The 19824-nt window shown below is 40.1% G+C and overlaps 1 protein-coding gene across 1 annotated transcript in view; it reads left to right on the forward strand.

Moving 5' to 3' along the window:
* The window catches only part of SLC37A1 (solute carrier family 37 member 1), a 34860-nt gene extending 15246 nt beyond the window's left edge, over positions 1–19614 (forward strand). Inside the window, exons 10-20 of the mRNA XM_072360413.1 lie at positions 5303–5386; positions 7073–7204; positions 8571–8661; positions 9999–10061; positions 12078–12163; positions 12881–12929; positions 13416–13489; positions 14154–14232; positions 14737–14834; positions 16406–16458; positions 16906–19614. Of these exons, the coding sequence (XP_072216514.1) occupies positions 5303–5386; positions 7073–7204; positions 8571–8661; positions 9999–10061; positions 12078–12163; positions 12881–12929; positions 13416–13489; positions 14154–14232; positions 14737–14834; positions 16406–16458; positions 16906–16921 (825 nt within the window). The 3' untranslated portion in view covers positions 16922–19614. The remainder of the gene's footprint in view (positions 1–5302; positions 5387–7072; positions 7205–8570; positions 8662–9998; positions 10062–12077; positions 12164–12880; positions 12930–13415; positions 13490–14153; positions 14233–14736; positions 14835–16405; positions 16459–16905) is intronic.
* The last annotated feature ends 210 nt before the right edge of the window (positions 19615–19824 follow it).

Below are 19824 nucleotides of genomic sequence, written 5' to 3' on the forward strand. Positions count from 1 at the left end.
TCCCTTCCACAAGCAGTGTTGCCATCCACTAGATCAAATATACTAGATCACATTGCCCAGAGCCCCATCCAGCCTGGCCATAAACACCTCCAGGGATAGGGCATCCGCAACCTCTCTGGGCAAGCTGTTTCAGCATCTCACCACTGTCTCAGTAAAAAACTTCCCCGACATCTAATCTTAATCATCCTTCCTTTAGTTTAAAACCACCTTGTTCTATCACTATCTACCTGTGTAAAAAGTTCATTTCCCTCATATTTATAAACTCTTCAAATATTGGAAGGCTGCAATAAGGTCTCCCTGCAGCCTTTTCTCCTCCAGGCTGAGCAAGCCCAGTTCCTTCTGCCTGTCTTCTTAGGAGAGCTGCTCCAGCCCCTAGATCATCTTCATGACCCTCCTTTGGACCCTCTCCAAAAGCTCCAAATCTTTCATGTGTTGGGGGCCTCAGGTTTGAATACAGTACTCCAGCTGAGGCCTCATGAGGGCAGAATAGAGGGGGACGATCACCTTCCTCGCCCTGCTGGCCATCCCTCTTCTGATGAAACCCAGGATGCCACTGTCCTTGCAGGCTGCAAGCACAGTTCAGTTTTTCATACCAAGACTCTTAAGTCCTTCTTAACAGGGCTACTCTCAAGGAGTTTTTTCTTCCAGTTTGTGTGTGTATCTGAGATTACCTCAGTCCAAGTGCAGAACCTTTCACTTTGCTTTGTTGAACCTCATTAGGTTCACAAGGGACCACTTTTTCAGCTAAGATCCATTTACATGGCATCTTTTCCTTCTGCTGTATCAACCACCCACTCAGCTTGGTGCCATCAGCAAACTTGTCAAGGATGCACTTAATCCCATCATCAGTGTCACTGACAAATATGTTAGAGAGTACCAGTCCCAAAACAGACCCCTTTGGAACAATGTTCGTTACCAGCCTCCACCTGGACATAGAGCCATTGGCCACAACCTTCTGGCTGTGACCTTCCAACCAATTCCTTATCCACTGAATAGTCTACCCTTCAAGTATATATCTCTCCAATTTAGAGGATAGGATGTAGTGGGGGACCATGTAGAAGACTTTGCAGAAGTCCAGGTAGATGACATGAGCTGCCTTCCCTTTGTCCACTGATGCCATCACTCCATCATAGAAGGTGACCAGATTGGTCCGGCACAACTTTCCCTTTGTTAAGCTGTGCTGGCTGTCTTGGATTGCCTGCTTGTCCCTCATGTGCCATAACATGTCTTCCAGGAGGATTTGTTCCATGATCTTCCCACACACAGAGGTGAGGCTCACCATCCTATAGTTCCTGAGGTCCTCTTTCCTCCCTTTCTTGTAAATGGGAGTGATGTTTTCTTTTGTTCCAGTCTTCGAGGGCTTCACCTGACAGCCATGACTTTTCACATATGATGGAAAGTGGCTCAGCAACCACATCAGCCAACTCCCTTAGGACCCTGGGTCCCTGAGGTGCATGTTATCCTGCTTCATGGGCTTGTATGCATTCAGTCTCATGAGAAGAGACATGACAAGAGAGCAAAAATAGGTCTTGGGGTTTCCCATGTGAGAGAGCAAATCAAGGCTGTTGAGGAATGTGGTAGAGGTCCTAAGGAATCCCACATGTCTTTTCATAAAGTAGAGGGTTATCATATATGAAGGCTGTCTACACGTATATATGAACTATAGCTACTGGTTTCAGGTGTCACAGACAGATACTTCAGGGATGATTTCTGCATTTTACTCTGCCCCCCTTCTCCTCTCCCTCCCCCAGTTAATTTTAGATAGATGACTTTTTATGTTGTAAATTCTCTCTTTTTCTTGAATAGTAACTGATGGTGACTTTTCTGCTGTCTATTATTTCTTTTTCTTTACCAGTTAATGGATTTTTTCCTCATATGGAAGTTTCCTGATAAAGCTTCTGATTGCCTTTAATGGTCTTTGGAACTCCTGTTCTTAGTTTGTTGCTATGAGATAATTTGTACTTGCAATGAGCTTCTGTATTTTTCATTTAATTCTTTTTCACTTATTAAAGGTATCTTCTGTCAAATATGAGAATCATTTATATGGCCTGATGACTTGGAGAGACTCCTAACAGGAGGCATTTTTAACTTGGACTTTATGTAGTTCAGAAGTGTTCCCATGAAAATGACAGCTGCTTTCTATAATACCTTGAGCATAATGTTGACAGAATCGGCTCTTGAGCTTTATGAAAGTAAATGTTTACTATTTGTTTCTAATGCACTTTTATTGGGAAGCGTGACTAAGAAATTGTGTAATTGTATGCAATAGCCTGTTCGTATGTCTCAAGAAGCTAGTATAATAAAAAATGGCATTCCATATCTACTCATCATGATGTTTTGAACTAGAAGCCAGTATTTTTAGAGTATTTTTTCCCCTTCTTTTTATCACACTTTCCCTTTTCTGTAACTGTCCTTTGATCTAATCTCCAGGGCATCATCGAGATCACTGCAGTGTGGGCAGTCTAATTGTATAGCATTGCATTTGGTATACTGTTTCCCAGGAAACCTTACTCTGGATAACAAAAGGCATCACTTCTTCCTTCCCTGTTCTGTGTATTCATATCTGCAAATATTCTGGGGTTTTGTGAAGTACTTCCCTGTCTACCTCTAATGTTTCTCAGATTCTCTCTTGGGAAGCTGCATACCACTTTAACTGCTTAAATATCTCACTTTAGACCTGTGTGGTCTATGAAGTGCATTGGATCATAGTTTCTGCTCACTGTTGGGAGGGCAATATTAAAAGCTAAGGAAATTGATAAGAATAGGAGTTTGAGGAGATCTCCTAAAAATGCAGACGTAGTAGTGATGACATCTGATTGCTGAATTGGAAAGAAAAGATTGTTAAGTGAAGGAAAATGCATGTAATAAAACAAACTCTGTTATCACTGGGAACAAACTTCCAAGCTTATTAACCAAGGGTTAAAATTTGCTGGCATACATAAAATGGTAACTGTTGTTCAATGCTCAGTCACCTCAGGTGACTACCAGAACAACTTGTGCTTTTGCAAATACATAGAGATCATTATCATTATTTAAGGAATTAAGGAAATATGCCTATTTGTTTTGCTTATAAGGCTGTAGCTCGTCACTTTGGGCAAATATTTTGGTTGGGTGCAGACAGCTGTGCCACTTGGTGCCAAAAGCTGAACCTCTAAGTGGAAGAATGAGGCTGGTTAAGTTTAAAGACAACTGAAATAAATAGGGAAGAGTTTAAGATATATTCATATTAAAGTGTAAAGATTAGGTTAGTCTCTCTGTGATATCACTGTCTTAGATGAATTTGGTCTACTGTTTATTTGCAGCGTGATCATGAGCCCAGTATTTCTACAGAGTTTGTAGTGGTGAGTAATCTGATTTCACTGAGCTGTCCAGAAGAACAGTTGGAGAGCCAAGCACAGAGGCTTGCATATGCAGTTCTCGTTCCTTATTCAGCAGTTCCTTCAGTTGTGCTTTGTTTGCTCATATTCACGTTGACTCTGATTTATGAATCTGAAATTTGCTTCGAGACATTTGATTATGATAAAGGGCTTTTAAGTGCTCCAATCAGAAACTTAATCTGCAGTGTTACAGAAGGATATACCTATGACCAATGCAAGCAAGAAGTCTGTGTGCTTTATTATACGTTGATGTACTGTTTATCATCAAAATTGAAGGAAAGGCTTAATGGCATTTGTAAAATATGATCATTTAAAACTGCATTTATTGCTTCTAGTCTTCTCTGCCTCTGCTTTCTTTTTTTTTTCTTTTTCCTCATAAGTGCACATATTCATTGCAGCATGTACATACAGACTTGCCTTTATTTTCTAAGAACTTTCTTTAACCTGACTTTGCATTTCCAGGAAACCTAGCTCTTTTGAACTCCTGTGGCAATGTGCTTGTGCATTTAGAAGAAACCTGCAGTTTTTATCTTAATGAAAAGAAGATGTTCCAAGCATTAAATGTGCAGCCTCTATGTCTAGTCTTTATCCCAAGACGTTTCCTTCTTGCCGCAGTAAATGTTATTTTTTCAAGTCAAACGAAACCGTCTTGTGTTTTGGTTTTGTTTTTTCTCTACAGATAATGGATTTTTTTCCCCCCACAGATTGTTATAAATCACTTTCTGACAAGAGTTTAATTTCCTGTAAGACAAAAAGCTGTTCTGCCCATGGGTGTTATTCATTTGTTTTGCAGAATGTGTGGCCAAGATTGCTTGTGCCTCAGCTCTGCACTGTGCAGCACAAATCTTGATATTCATCCACACCTCTCAGAAGTTTTTTTGCCCTCTTGGGAGGATTTGATTGATGGAAGGCAGTTTGTATAAAGAAAACTGCATTATATGTGCTTGTATTTTTGTTGGGCAGGAGTTACCAAGTGATTGATCTTGAATTGAAATGTTCGGTGAGGACAGGCATTCTTATTTTTGATTTGTGGTGGTTTCTTATTCATTTGTTTTGATGTAGCATTCAGAATGTGATTTGACACTAGGTAAGCAGATGTCTCATCCCTGAAGAATGCACAGTGCCTCTTTTGCTATTAGCAATAGGTTCTCCTTCCATGACCGCAAGCCTACTTTGAAGCTGTTTATTTATTTCACTGGGCAAACCATGGTCCCCTTGACAAATCATTTTAGACCCAGGATCTCAGGATAGTGTTTTCTAAGGAGTGTAGTTTTGGTGTGAATTCATACAGTGATGCACAGGACAATAAATAGATGTAAAAAGCAGTGCATTCATTCGGGTCCATTTAGAACCTAAAACACAATTCGTTGCCTTGATTTCTGTGTACCCCAGAGGCTCTTTGACTTTTCAGTAATCCTCCAGAGGCTCCAGGAGCATGGTCTCTGGTTCACTTCAGAGTTGGAATGGAGTGAACTTAAATCTAGTGGAAGACATTTTTAGCTTAAATGGGTAGAGAAATAAAGTTTACGTGGAAAACTGAATTAAATAAAAGTCCGTAGTTGTCACTGGGATCATTTCCATACGAGAAAAAAAATGTCAGCAGTGTCAAGGGAAGCTCAGTAGAGAAAAAAGCTGGGAAGATGAAAAATCGTGGCTGTGCTCTAAATTCAGTATAAGGCTGCTTTATAAAAACAGTAAGACTTAAGCCTCCAGAGACATTTTTAATTGCATTTTATATATATTGCCATAGGTCTGTGTAAGAGCTTGAACATAAAATACAGTCATTTAATTAAGGATTCTTCATTTGAGATTACACTATATGTTGATGTTATGATGTGCATAGACTTCATTTGTGAAGAAATGATCGGCGCTATGTAATGCTTTACAAAACAGGTAACAAAAGGGGTTTGTTATTTTTCTTTCAGAGTTCTAAAGCATTCGTGAATGGTGCATCTCGATTCAGAGTCCAGATGCCAACCTTAAATACCAAGGAAAATATCAAGTCTCAGGTAAAATGTAATGTGTTACTGTAAAGCAGTATTGTAGGCTTCTTAAAGATCACAGGGGACATTTACAGTAGATTTACTGTTGACAAAGCTTGGTCTACCTTTTTGTAATGCTGAAATCTACTTTTCATACACAAATGTGACATCAGATAAGGGAACTAAGCATTATCTCACATAGCTTCTGCAGGAGAGATTAGTCATATACGATGGTTGCTTATTTGGTCTTAATTTGTGATCTTTGTACAGTTCAGCAAATGTAATGTACTGCTGGATATTTTCAATTTCAGCCATTTGCAATCTTTTAAATATTTCAGTCTGTCCCTTCCCTGCAGTCTTGCTTGTCTTCTTTTGTAATATAATAAATATATCTACCTACAGGTGCATGCATGGGTACAGAGCTCTAAATACGAGCAGTTATTCACAGGAGTAATGCTTAAACCATGTAACTGCTGGTAATTATCACTGGAAACTGAACTCTGGATTTGTCAGTTTATAGGCAAAATGGATTTTATCTTGTGATGAAAATTAACTGAAGAAATTCCATTAGAAATACTGGATTTGTATTCAGTACACTTCACACATCATATCCTGCAAGGACAGCCTTTTGTTTATTTTTTGTTGACACTTCTTTTAGGAGTTTTATAGGAAAACAGAAACTTCATGGTCTCTTCAACAATCATTATTCACAGCAATAATCAGCATTGATGGAAAGGTTTTGAGTTCTTTAAGGAGACACTCTGCTGGTGTTTTGGTTGGCTCTCTGTAGCTCCTGCAATCAGTGCAGCTTAATCCTCCTTCGGTGGCTCAGAATAAATGTGAGTAAACTCAGTTCAGAGTACAGCTGAGCTTACTCTGTGTACCGAGTTTTCCCATGTTCATTTTGAGTCACCTAAGAGCAGTCTCCAGCACAGAAACCATTAGGCAGTATAACTTGACAACCTGCTGGAAGATAAGGGGAGAAGATTTAATAATCTAAGTAGATGTCTGTAGACAAGTCATGAAGACAGAGCTAAAATACAGTCAGCAAATAAGTACAGAAAAATTTCTCCTCTAACTCTGGTTGCACCTCTCGCTGGCACTACTGTCAGTCTTTGCAAAGAGTCTGCATAGGAAGTGGGCAAAGAAGGCACGCGCTCCCTCTTGCACTGACAACAAAGCATGAAGGCACTTAGTGGCAATCCTTTCAATATTTCTTTTTTCCCTATCAGCTGAGTTATATGTTGTATTATAGGGTACTTGATATTAATAAATTAAATTAAGGCTTGATATTAATACAGAAAAAAGGTAATAATTGGTTTGGTACAGAAAGGTAGGTTTTCAGTTGTAATTAGACCACATTTAAGTAGCAGGATAATGAAGAACTGGAAATCGTTTTGTTCCTTTAGACTGTATTATGTATGTAAGTTTCTTGCATCTTGGAATAAGCTTCTATAGAATGAAAACTTCATCCCATAAGTAAACAAGTAGGCGTAAACAGTCAGACTTATTTCACCCTGTTTTTCATATACACTCTTTGGTTTCTCTGTATCGTCTATATCGAAATAAAGATATTTTAAAACTTGTAGCTATCTGTAATAAAATAGATAGGTTCGTTTAAGAAATTATTTTGGAATGATTTGCTAGTTTGATATGAATTTTGATACATTATTCTTTTCTTTTGTGTATGGTGCTGTTGGGGGGGAACTGCAGGATCCGGAGATGCTGCATTTGCTTATTGACAGTGAAAATTCCATGACGTCACAGAACTCCAGCACTGTGGGCACTGGGGAAGGCAGGCATGGGACATCAGCTATCAGCTTCCTTGGGGCTTTGCGAATACCTGTGAGTATATGTGCTGTTGTTGCCTGTTCCTGTAGGAATCAGGCTTTGCCTCCATGTTTCCATGGAGTTCTAGATGAAGTGGTAGACATCATTAACTTTGCGTCACAAACTTTGATTGGTGACTCTGGGGTATGTAGGCTGAAGCAGATTTTGATGTACAAGGCAAACATTTCGGCTATAGTGTCTGTCCTTTTTCCCCACCTCATTATAGTTATTACTCTAGCAGCCTGTAACATGAAAGTTCCCTGGTGTCGATTAGAGATGTGTGTATTAGGAATGGAAGAGCGTAAGCATTTTTCAGTGTCAAATCTCTTCCATGGATTATCTTCTACACTTCTCAACATTATTTTTTAAAGTTTTCATTTTAAAATCTCTTAAATGGTTTATATTGACGAGTTTGAGACAACCAAAGCATTCAGACCACTGGTGGAAGGAAGGAAAGGAAATTTCTTGTAGTTTAGGAACAGTCAGTCTTGATAGTACTGTCAGCTCGAAGTCTATAAGCTTCAATGCAATGCAGAAGTAAAGAAGAATTATACCTGAATTGATTTGGACCAGGTGGAAAGGTAGAGGAGGAAGTCCCCAGGACTCAACCACTGTATTCCTGCATTCTATTACTCTACCAATCTGATCCTCCACCTCAACGTTTTTCCCATGGCAAAGTGGAAAAAATGGGTAGAAAAACTGCTTCTAGAATTCTCTGTACCTCCACAGTATTTTTCCTGCCATAGAACTGTATGTGAAATAGAGCCAGCTGCATATATGTTGTCCGTGCAGTACGCCATACTATGAATTTTAAAATGCCTGTCTTCAGCAGGAAGATTTCAGGTTGAGGGGAATAAAGGTAGGTCAGTTTGACACTTTAGTTACAGGTCTGTGCAGTAAGTATACCTTTCATATATCCAGCAAGAAAGTAGATTGAATAAGATTAGTATTCGAAATAGGCATCTGCTATGTCTATAATGTGTTCTTGCTACTGAGTAATTTGAGCTGCGTCATACCAGTTAACTGGCTGTTTTTTAAACAGTGTGACAATAAGGGAGAGGTCTTAGGGCCATCTGAAAGATAGATGTAAATAACACAAAAGTACTAATGCTGCATAGAAAGTCTCTAAATTAGGAAAGTAAGTGATGCAGCTGTCCCATCGTATCAGACCCTTTCTGTTTATTTTAGTGTTCTTTCTGCGCAATTCAGTGTAATTAAGAGAATGTATATAAGCAGAATACTGTAGTCTGCTCTGATTGTAAGCTTTCTTTAGTCAAGGGAAGAATGTGTAAAATGCTTCTTAGAAATATTTCTATAATGGTCTTTGAAAGTAGATAATCATTATCAAGATACTGACTTCCTGTGTCCTTTGTTTTCTTAGGGAGTCATAGAGTTTTCCCTCTGCCTTTTGTTTGCAAAGCTTGTGAGCTATACTTTTCTCTTCTGGCTTCCCCTCTATATCACAAATGTAGGTAAGTATCACAGTAAGGGGAAACAGAATTCTGACTACAGAGTGTCGAGAAATATGGGCTTAATGAATAAGAGAGAAAACATTATTGCTTCTGAAACAGGCTGTCTTTGCTAGAGTAGCAGGAGAGTTGTAAGGCACCAACTGACATATTTCTCATTTTTGTGATTCCAGTATTATGAGAAGACATTAAAAAAGTGGATTGTTTTCAACAATTTCTACTTGCTGTGCTGTGGCTCTTGCAAACCAATTCTTTAAATGTTCTTTAAATTACCAAAGTGCCTTACTAAAATGTAAACAAACTTCTTTATCTGCTCACTGGTGCTGATTTTCCCTGCAGAGGATGGAGTTCTCCCTAGACAGAGTTCTTATGAGTGATGATGTGACCTTTAAATCCCCAGCTAACAAAAATGCGTTGTTGGCCTGAGCGTTGCAGTAGCAGACAGTGGAGCGAGACAAGTTTAACAACCCATGAAAACACACTCAGCTGGAAATTCTGTAGCTAACGGCTGTCGTGTGGACTCCCAAGAAACCAGTGCTACCTTGAAAGCAGCTGGCTGGTAATAGAAGATATTTATCAACAGTTCTCCAATCTGTGCTGTAGCAGATTTATTGTTGGTGAAGTTATGGTAGCGCCATTGACACCACTGCTTTAGCACATGCTGCTCTTTCAAGTGTATTGTGGAAGCTTTTAAAAAAAGGAGTTTAGAAATTTAGCTGCATTTGAAATGCTGTATTTAACACAATGGAATATGAGGTGCCAGACTTCCTGATAAGCTTCTGGAAATCTGACCTGATAGTGCGTGAGTAACTACATCAGAGTAAGTGTAAATAAATGCAAACAGTCGTTCTCGCTGTCAATAACAGAGAGTGGATTCGAGGAAATCATTTGTCTCTTCATAGTCTACAGGAACTGCACAGCAAGTGCTGAGCCAAGTACGTGGCCAGCTATCTGATGATGAGTATCACTTGATATGTGATGGAGGCCTCCAGGATGAGGCTCTGTAAGTGATCCGAGTGTATACTAATAATGACTTCAGAGCCAAGAGCCTCACTTAGGAGCATTCATTGGGTCATAAGTCTGTGGCTGTTCACAAATTGGAATATTGTTAAGCCAAACTTTAACAGTCAACAGCTCTATTGAGTAGAGTTTTTAACTGAAGCATTAAAATGTCGTACCGTGGGTGTAATTGAATTCAAAAGATTGTATCACTGAGTAACTGGTTATGATACCCAGCACAAGACCGTACTGAGATATTTGCTTTTTATAGTCTGGAAATGAAGAAAATGGCTTTGATTCTTTTTGTTGTTGTTTTGTTTGTGTTTTGTAATTGTCACCAGAGCACCTTGATGCCAAAAGAGCTGGGGATCTTTCTACTCTGTTTGATGTGGGTGGAATCTTTGGTAAGTTTGAACATCAGTATTTCGTCTTCAGTCAGACCCGTTTAGTAGAAACAGTGGTACACACAGCTAACACATATCAGTAGTCTTCTGCCTTATATCCCCTGTGCTAATAAGGTACTAAATAGATAGATCAGACATTGAAATCCTTGTTAAGTGTCTTTAGTTGAACAAAGCAAGGAGCCAGTGATGTTGTCCATCATAGACTGAGCCAAATATCATGGAGTTTTTTAGCTACGTGGTGTGTAATAAATGTTCTGCACCTATGAGCTGATCTGCTCCAAGCACACTGGAGTACTGGCAACCTTGACTGCTTTTTTTTCTTTTTTTTATTAATAGCCTCTCCCAGTGCTGTAAAAAACAAATTCTCAGGATCATGGCGTAGGTCATATGACCTGGGTATCTCCATGTTTGTTACTGATGATGTCAGATTGAGCTCTTAAACATAGTACAAAATGAAGGGATGATGCATCAGTCCTTCCCCAGAGATCAAGAGTGCGTAATCACACTCCATGACAGACTGACAGGGCTGAACCGTGGTATCTCTGCTAAGCACAAATTGATGTTTTCATTAATTATTCAGCTACATGCAGTGTAGGCATTCCGTTTTGTTGGTAAAAGTTCCATCTCTGAGTGGTTATCCTGAGTTACCATCACTGAGTTACTGATTTCGGTCACTTTCGTTGCCACATTAACGCTATTTTAAATAAGTTTTGTAGAATGATAAAACTATTGAATCATTGGAAGGAACCTTTAGGAGTTACCTAGTCCAACTCTGTACTATGGACAGGGACACCAGCAGCTACATCAGGTTGCTCAGAGCTCCCTTGAGCATGATCTTGAGTGTTCCCAGGGATGGGGCATCCACCACGTCTCTGGGTAACCTGTGCATTGAATGATTAAATGTTTACTCCAGTCAGACCATATAGTTCCCAATTAAATAAGCACCATCTCAATTCCCAGCTGGTTTATGTGAACCCTTTCCCACACACCCTCCAGTGCCCTTATGAAAATAAGCTTTGTATCAGTCAATTGGAAAATGATGCTTGTCGTAGGGGAAGTTTCACTGCATCGAGAGCTGCGTAGGCCTTGGTTGTTCACTGTGCATTTATCAGTGTGTGTTGCAGTTACTGATTCAGGCTTGTGCTAAATGTTATCTCTGCTTATTACATTCCAGACAGCTGGAAGCAAGAGTTAGTGGTAACTTGGGGATGTGAACGACTTCTTTCAGCTTTGTCTCATTTAACTCTGAATGCAAGGTTAACAAGATGCCCTGTGCTGTTTCAAACTTTGGCATTTACATTTAAATTTGAGTGTGATGTAGACACTTGGGCAGCTGGGAAGGGAGAGGCAGGAATGTAGAGAATCCAGAAAACTTCCTTTCTTTCTCCCTGTACCAAGCTCTCTTTACATCATGTTGACAGCTCCTTCCCTCGGGCCTTCAAACTTGCATCTGCCACATACTCCAATTAGTACTTCTATGTGTGATCATTGGGAAATACAAGAAGGGAAAACTAAAGAGCGTGGCGTGACTGCTTGGAGTGAAAAACAAGTATTTAATTTGCCCTGGGATCTAAACCAGCTCATTTTCACTACAGACATGACATGGACAGGGCACACTACAGCTCAGTAGTGCTGCATGTGAGGAGTTCAGAGACCACTGGAGTGCAGACAGGTTGAGATCATGTGACACCTGTTGCAAAGGCATTTTGTGTTCAAAAGCAGCAGAACTGTTTCTAAGCTTTTCTTCTGTCTCTGTTCTACCCTCATCCCTGCCATCTTGGAAATTCAGTTGGTATAACCAATAAGTCAGTTACCTTCCAGGTCAAAACTGGGTAGGCTATAAGGATATCACCAAGTGCCAATTATGTCATCAGTTCTATAATCTGTGTTGCTGTGTCTAACTGCATTAAAAGTCGTATATTGTTTTAGTCTTAGTTGAGTTTCATTAAGTGTAACTGATGCCTCTTGGGTAAAACGTACTTAGTGTTCTCCTTACATACCTGTTTCTTCTTTCAGGTGGAATTTTGGCAGGCCTGATTTCAGACAGGCTAGAGAAGAGGGCATCAACCTGTGGAATGATGTTATTGCTTGCGGCACCCACGGTAAGAATTTGCCCTTCTTTTACAGCTGCGACTGGGACTTTGACAACACTCCTTAGGAAGTTCTGCAAGCAGCATCTTCTAAGTTAGACATAGAATTCAGATCAGGTTAAAAGTGAAAGAAGTTGGGCATGTGAGGAAGTGTAGATTTGGACTGCCTTTACTAAGCAGTCCTACCAGTGTAATAATTTCTTGTGCCTTTCATCATGTGAAGAAAAGCAGCAATAGAAGTACTGAGTAGAGAACTAAGTTGGACGTTGACAACCTTGTATAGTTTATCACTCTTTTAAAATTGATATGCAGTTCTTAGCCAGAATTCTAGTTGCTCAAAGACTGAAATCACTGTGCTCTAACTGAAATCTGGCAGCTGGACAAATGAAGTGCATGTTTTTAGTGTGCGTTTGGATTCTTTTGTGAATTCTTCTGTGCTGCATTGAAGCTGACAATTTGAGAGTTTGAAGTTGAGTGGCCCCATCACATAGCCCTTTCTTCTGACAGGACACATGAGAAGATAGGAGAGTAGCCCTTATCATCTCCCTCACCTGTTCCATCAAGCAACCATCCTGCTATGATCTAAAAGGGTTATTTTAAACCTCAGATGCCAGAACTGCCTTTCACCTAATGCCTAAGATAATTTTTAGTTAACACAGGGAAAGTGGGGATCTTGGTATCGGTGCAGATGTTGGTATTATAGCAAGTGTATATTTTTCATTTTTGCAGTTGTACATGTTCAGTACAGTCAGTAAAATGGGCCTTGAGGCTACTGTAGGTGAGTATTTCTGAATTGTTGCATGCCTCACTTCATATGAACTTTTCATTTATGATCCTTTGCTCTGCTTTGCTCTTTATTTTTCTTTTTATTTTTTCCTCAAGAGGAAGAAGTATGGAACGAAACTTTTTAGACCATGCCTTGCAGGCTTTTGTGCAATAAAGACAGGAATGCAAACTAAGTAATTGGTGGTGTGAGTTATGTAGTGAGGATTCAGTCAACAAATTGTTAGCTCGTGTCAATTAATTGTAACTAACAGATAGTTGAGCTAACAGTGACTTAGGTAGTATCATCAGTCTTCATTATGAAGTTTTATATCTGCACAGGCATTATTATATTTCCTGTGACAAACACCAGAAATGTTTAAAGACTACCTGTAGTGCTTTTGAAAGCAACTTCACTTATACGTTCATGTCTTTCTATCTGTTGGTATAGTTAAGTCTTTGGGGCAACTCATGTTTTCTTTTTTTGTCCAACTTGTAACAGTGATGCTGCTTATCAGTGGTGCACTGGTGAATGGCCCTTATGCACTGATTACCACTGCTGTCTCCGCTGACTTGGTGAGTTTGGTTTCCACCTTAGCAGCTTTGACTTCCAGAGAGAGCCATTTGACCTGTGCAGGATTATCAGAAGGGATTGCACTGTCCTACAGCAAGGTGATAAGGAGATGCATAAGCTGTGTTAAACTCAGACATTGAGATTGTTTTAGAGTTCATACATTAGTATGGAATAGTCTCCTGCCTGTGAGATGCTTCTAAATTACTCTTCCATAGTAACAGATTAACCAAGTCTTGTAGATGACAGCCCGAAGTAGATGTAAAAGTTGCATGCGAAGCCAAGTCTCTGTACACACTTCTCTCTGCCCTTCTCTATGGTTTGCACCTTTGAATGAAGGGCTATATTTATGTGTGAGACAAGCTGGAGACTTAATTCTCATCAGTGTAGAAAGCTATGCCTGGTACATATTTGTCCATGCTACCATTTGAACTTCCAGTTGGCTAAGGTCTGTTGGTCACGAATGCCACCTGAGACTGTTGACCCTGGTACCTTTCATTAACAAAGATTTTGAAGGTTGCTTTCAAAGGCACTGGTTTCTTAAGGTACCAGGTGGGAGTCCAGCTTCACAGTGTACATCTAACATGGAGAGGTATAGACTAGATACTATTATAGAAACTTTTTCTGAGTTCAACTCAGGATGCTTCTAAGCACTATTTGTCACTTTAGGGTACCCATAAAAGCCTGAAAGGAAACGCAAGAGCCTTGTCCACAGTGACAGCAATCATCGATGGAACAGGATCTGTAGGTAAGCAGAGCTTGGCCATGGTAGCTTAAAACAAAAGACCTTTGAGATCTCTTTCTGGTTCAGGTTTTGTCAAAGCTGGGTACAGTTTTGCAGTTGAGGGGAAGAACAAACTTATGTCCCCCATCTGAGGGAAGGTGGAAGAGGGTGAAGTGAAAAAAAACAGTAGATGTCATGAGGCTCTTTCTGAGGTCAGTGATTACTCATCACCTCTGCACTGGTATGTAGAAGGGAGAATTGAATGGGATTTGTCTTGATGCGGGATAGGCATATTTTTAGCCAAAAATGACATTTTTCCGACTTCTAGTCCCAGCTTCCCCTATGTTAGGTACCCTATGGGCTTGCAGCTATGCCAGTTACATTCTGAGCTTTCTGGGGTGTTTTAATACATAAAGTAATACTGAGTTAACTGAGTTGAGAAATTGATAATCTGACTCAGAACAGCTATCATTCAGCATAATAAAACTTACATTGCATCATTCTGATGCTCCCAATACTATATTTTAGGTGCAGCTCTGGGGCCTCTCTTGGCTGGTCTCATTTCACCATCTGGTTGGAACAACGTGTTCTACATGCTCATGGTGGCAGATGGGTGTGCCTTGCTAGTAAGTCTAGAAATACGTGTTGGCTGCTGTGTATTTCCTTTATGCTAAACTGTTTATCTTAAAATGCATGTTTTCCTTTTGCAAATGCAGTGCTTTGTTGTCTAAGAAACGTCTGCTTGTATGGGAGATTTTCAATAAAAGAGCAGAGTAGCTTGTGTTGAAGTTTTCATTTAATTGGTATCAGAAGTGCAAATTAGTTCTGATGCACTTCAATTTGTGAGCAGTTACACATCTGTTAATTGCTGGCTGAGCGGATTACAGCAAGCAGAATTCTAAGTGAACCTTCCTATTTAAAGCTAGAAGATGCCTTGGGTTCCACTCACAGAAGAATTACTACTGTTTTCTTTAAAACTGGTTTACTGAAGCAGTAACAACTGTTTGGCTTTGTTGCTGTGCCACCAAAATCACCACGATCATGAAACTATTGAAAGTTACTACATTGCATTCTCCAGATGGGCCCTAAAATTGCAGTGCTGGGCTAAACAAAAAATGACTTGCTTGGTTTTGATAGTAACAAGGAGTAGATGTTAGGCAGGAGGAGTGTGACATGCATGGTTACTTGACACAAAGTATATCCTCCTTTATTTTTTGTTTTCCTCTCTTGTTTGAGAGTTTGTGTGCTGGATAGGAAGATCTGATAAGGTGTCTTTTTTCCTTACCTTGCACTACTTTGCTTTAAAGACCAAAGAATAGACAAGATGAGGTGAGAAGAGTCTTGCCATACCTCTGAAGTCAGCCTTGCTGTAGCCACCTGTAGGTTAACCTATAAGTTATGTTTCTGTGTTTCCCATGGACTTCCTTAGCAGGCATTTGTACCAGCTTGGTCTGTACTCACAGAACACTGCTATGACTGCCATGAGACATCCTGAAGTATCGCTTGCTTATCCTGTCCTTTTGAACTTCTGAATGGAAGTACTCATGAAAGGGTGCAGTGACTGTGAAACACTTCAGAAATACGCCTTCCTCTGTACTGGCTGCATGCAGACAACACCCCATGTCTGCACAGTTATTTCACTCAGCTTCATACTTCTGCAGAAAGACCAGCTGAGTGTGTCAGACACTCTTTCCTGAGACAAGAAAAGCAGGTAGCATTGGTTTGAGTTGGGATAGAAGCTTTCTTCCTAAACTGAAGTTAAGCCCAAAACGTTGAACTGATGCTGCGTATGCAAGTAAATATGGCTGACATTGCTCATCACTGTGTGATAAAAGCTTTTCCACACAAGCTTGTTTTCAGAATAGCAGCTAAGATAATTTTAAGCTCCAACATTTCCATTTGTGTTTTCTTTTTGAAGTCTTGGGTTCCCTCTGCTGGTTTCTTATATGTCTGATGGTAAAGCAACTGGAAAACTGTTTTGTTTTACGCACAGAAATTGATGTCTCAATTGCAAAAAAGAAATGATTTTTCATGTTCACTGTGAAAACGCGTTTTGCAAACACTGATTAAGCATCTGCATTTTTCTTAATGGTTTCAGCATTACAGAGTAATGTTTCAAACAGAGAACTCTGAATAGCAGTGTGCAGCTTGTGTATCTGCATGGATAGTAACACAGATATTGTGTCTCTTTTTGCAGTTCTTACTCCATCTCATTCAGAAGGAACTTCGGTGTAATGCAGATCATACCCTGTAAGTGTTACATACAGCTGTTGCTTTTAAACAGCAATTTAAACACAGGTTACAAAGATATTGCCCCCTAATACCTGAGTGTAGACAACTCTGGTTTTCATCATGGAGTGCGCAGGTGGGGAATGAGCAGTCAGGTACCTTCTTGCTCTGCGTTGTTTGGTAGTTTCAAATGTAGCTTTATCTAAAAGGTCTCCTTGAAGGAAAAAGCGACTGGAATTACAGTGTTGTGAATTGAGAAAGGAAAATCCGGTGAATTAGTGGGGTTACACTTGTCTAAGTAAAATCTAAATTTGGGCATAGGCTGTTTTAGAGCAATGAAATAGAACGGGGGGGGGGGGGGGGGGGGGGGGAATATGTAGCAAGGAATGTGGCTCCTGCATTTTGAAATTAGTGGTTGTTTATATCTCGCATCTCAACTTTTCCTGCCTGATTGCTGTTCTTTCCCAGGTTTAAGGAACACTGAGTTGAGAGACCAGATTTGGAACAAGGACTGCGTAAGTGACCAGAGCTCTTCCCTGAAAAAGCCCTTAATGGAATGTGTCACTCTATACGTTAGAGGTTCTGTTCGGTGAAGAATTTTGCACGTTTACTGGAAGCAATTTGAGAAATGCAACTGGTAAATCCCTGAAGCTCTTATTTTTGCACATGAATAAGTACCTCAGGATGGCAACTATTCATCAGATGAAGGGACAGAAACTTTGGGAAGCTTTGAGCAGACCGCCTCAACTGAGCCAAAGAGAAATACCAAGTGCCTTTTTTATTTCTTTTGATAGGAAGTTTTTAATGAAAATGTTGTACTGTGTATTTTCTAAAAACAAGTTAAAAGTGGAGCAGAAGGAGGTGGAAATCGTAACAGATAGCCTAGCAGTGAAATGTCCCCTTGCCGGTGAGCAAAGTATCCCTTATGTCATCTTACGCATCACTGTGACCGAGGGCATCGCTTGGTAGAGAATAATGCCATCTGGTTATTAATATACACTGCTATTAGTATTTTGAAGCTGCTCAGACAATGATAACCTCATCATATTATTAGTTTTTAACTACAGCACAAATTCTAATCCCAAGGACAACATCCAACCCTTTGGTAAGTGATGGAATAGAATTTAGAGTTACAGTGTACCGTAGTTAGCAGCTTTCACAAACTGTTTGGGTGGATGCTGTTCTCCAGTTAGGACTGTGTACAAAATGAGTCCTAAGAAACAAAAAATAGATTATGAGTCAGAATTTCCAGTGCGGGACTCGAATCATTTTCAGGGCATTGTAGTAAAATGACTGTGGAAATTTCACATTATTATTGTGCTGCTTCTCTAGGCTGGGTTGAAATGAGAGATTGTTCCTTTTGAGGTGGCAGAAAACTGTGTGCTGCCGTACTTTTGAATTACTGGATTGAAAGGAGGAGTTGCTGTAGTGTTTGGTGCCACGATGATCTCTGTTGGATGCTTGCTTATTTCAGCGGTGTCATTTATACCGGGAAGTCTTTGACAGATCAAGGCCTTAATAACCAGAAATCTCTTCCACGTGGCTAATTTAAAGTGGCTTTGAATTTCAGACTCGGAGCCAAAATATGTGTCTGTAAGAAAAGAGAAATTACTTAGGTAGTAGGTTGTAAGAGAACATTTCTATAACAAGAGTTACCCAGCAAACAGACAATTCAGTGTCTTCTAAACATATCATTTCTTCATCCAGGTGTCTCCTTAGCAAAACAGATGTTCTGTGATCTTTTTTTTTTTTTTAAAGACATACAAAGCATAGAGGATTTTTTATTGTCTGAGGTGTTTATGCTCAGATCGTGAAGGCTGGGTAATTTAAGCTGTGTGTTGTTCATAACTGTATTTATTAAAGCCGTAGGGACGTGTCTTGTTCTGAACTGTGCTCTGAGTTTTGCGAAGCAATGCAGTGATCTTTATACTTGATTAACAAAACAGCACTCTGAAGTAGCCCTGCGAGTGTAAAGAAACATCTCATCAGCTGCTGGTATGCTGTTCCATGCATTGGCACAATGCTTGATTTCCAGGGCAGTCTTGTCATTTTTTAGTCTGACGAGTTTCTTCCCTGGTTTGGTTCAGCGTGTGCTTTCTGCTTGACTTGAACGTTGTGTTCATTTGTAACTGTTCTACTGAACAGAGGCACAGAGAAGATCTTGGCCCCACAGAGGCTCATGGCAGGTGCCAGAGTCCTTGCAGGTGAATGCTCTACACAGTCTTGGAAGCTGCAGTTCCCTGGCGGAATGGTCAGCTGCACCCCTTTAGTGTAAAGCTTTCAAGGCCAGCGGGGATGCTCAACCTGCCCTCACAAACACATGCTGCAGTTGGGCCTGAGGCTGTACTTAAACGTAGCAGAATTCTGCTGCAGACCCAAGGAATCATTTGTGAGGACAAATAACATTGCAACCCCAAAAGAGCTGTGCTGGCATCACTTTCCACATCTGTGTGAGAAAGGTGGGATGGAGGACTTCTTTAGCTGAAGATGCCCATCCTTTCCCTCAGAAGGACTAAATCAGCCACGTTGCCAGTTTACCAAAATGATTTATACCCTTAAACTCTGCTGCACTCAGATTTTGAGGGGTTGTTCCCCATGGGCTGAAGTCTTAGGTTAAAATGCTTTTAGTTGTATTGAACAGTTACACGTTGTAAAGATGTAGAACTGTGGATTTTATGTTTTAATTGACGGGGCTGCTGCTATTTATTTATTTATTTGAATAGCTTTTGTACCGAAGTGACTTGGACGTGGGATTATGACAATATTGGAGGTGCTGGGCTGATTCTTTCCTCCCATTGATCACAGGAGGGAATTGGGACTCTCGCTGCTCTGGTGGCTCTTTCCTTGCTTAACGAGCAGTGTTTCAATTCCCCCCCCAGCAGTGAATGTGTTGGATGATAAGATGAAGATGGCTGCTCTTTTGTAACAACCCCAAGGGTCCCCCCAAACTGTGAGCAAACTGTTTTGTAAGTACTGGGTGTTAATATTCATTTATCTGGAAATGAACAAAAGTGACAAAATGTTGTACATAGGAACGTGAGTGACCAATAGGTAGAACTGAATTTGAGTAAGACTGCAGGGTTTGGGTTTTGTGGGTTTTTTTTTTAATGCTGGTTATTCTCAATTTTATCTACATAACTTCTGTGTTGAATAAAAACGTGTTCTGCTTTAAAATGTGAAATGGTCATTACTTCATCTTTTACGTCTCCATGAAGGAATACTTCATTTCTTGTTTTGGAGGACAGGCATCTCTGCTGAGCACTTCTGTCTCTTGTGAGGGTCACGGAGAGGGTTCGTTAAGAGTACAAACCAGAACCTTTTGTTTTGAAAACAATACCCTGCTCAACTCCAACAGGTAATTGTTTTCTTTTCACAATGGGATTGTGG

Source organism: Excalfactoria chinensis, chromosome 1 (assembly GCF_039878825.1).
Source record: "Excalfactoria chinensis isolate bCotChi1 chromosome 1, bCotChi1.hap2, whole genome shotgun sequence".
Lineage (NCBI taxonomy): Eukaryota > Metazoa > Chordata > Aves > Galliformes > Phasianidae > Excalfactoria > Excalfactoria chinensis.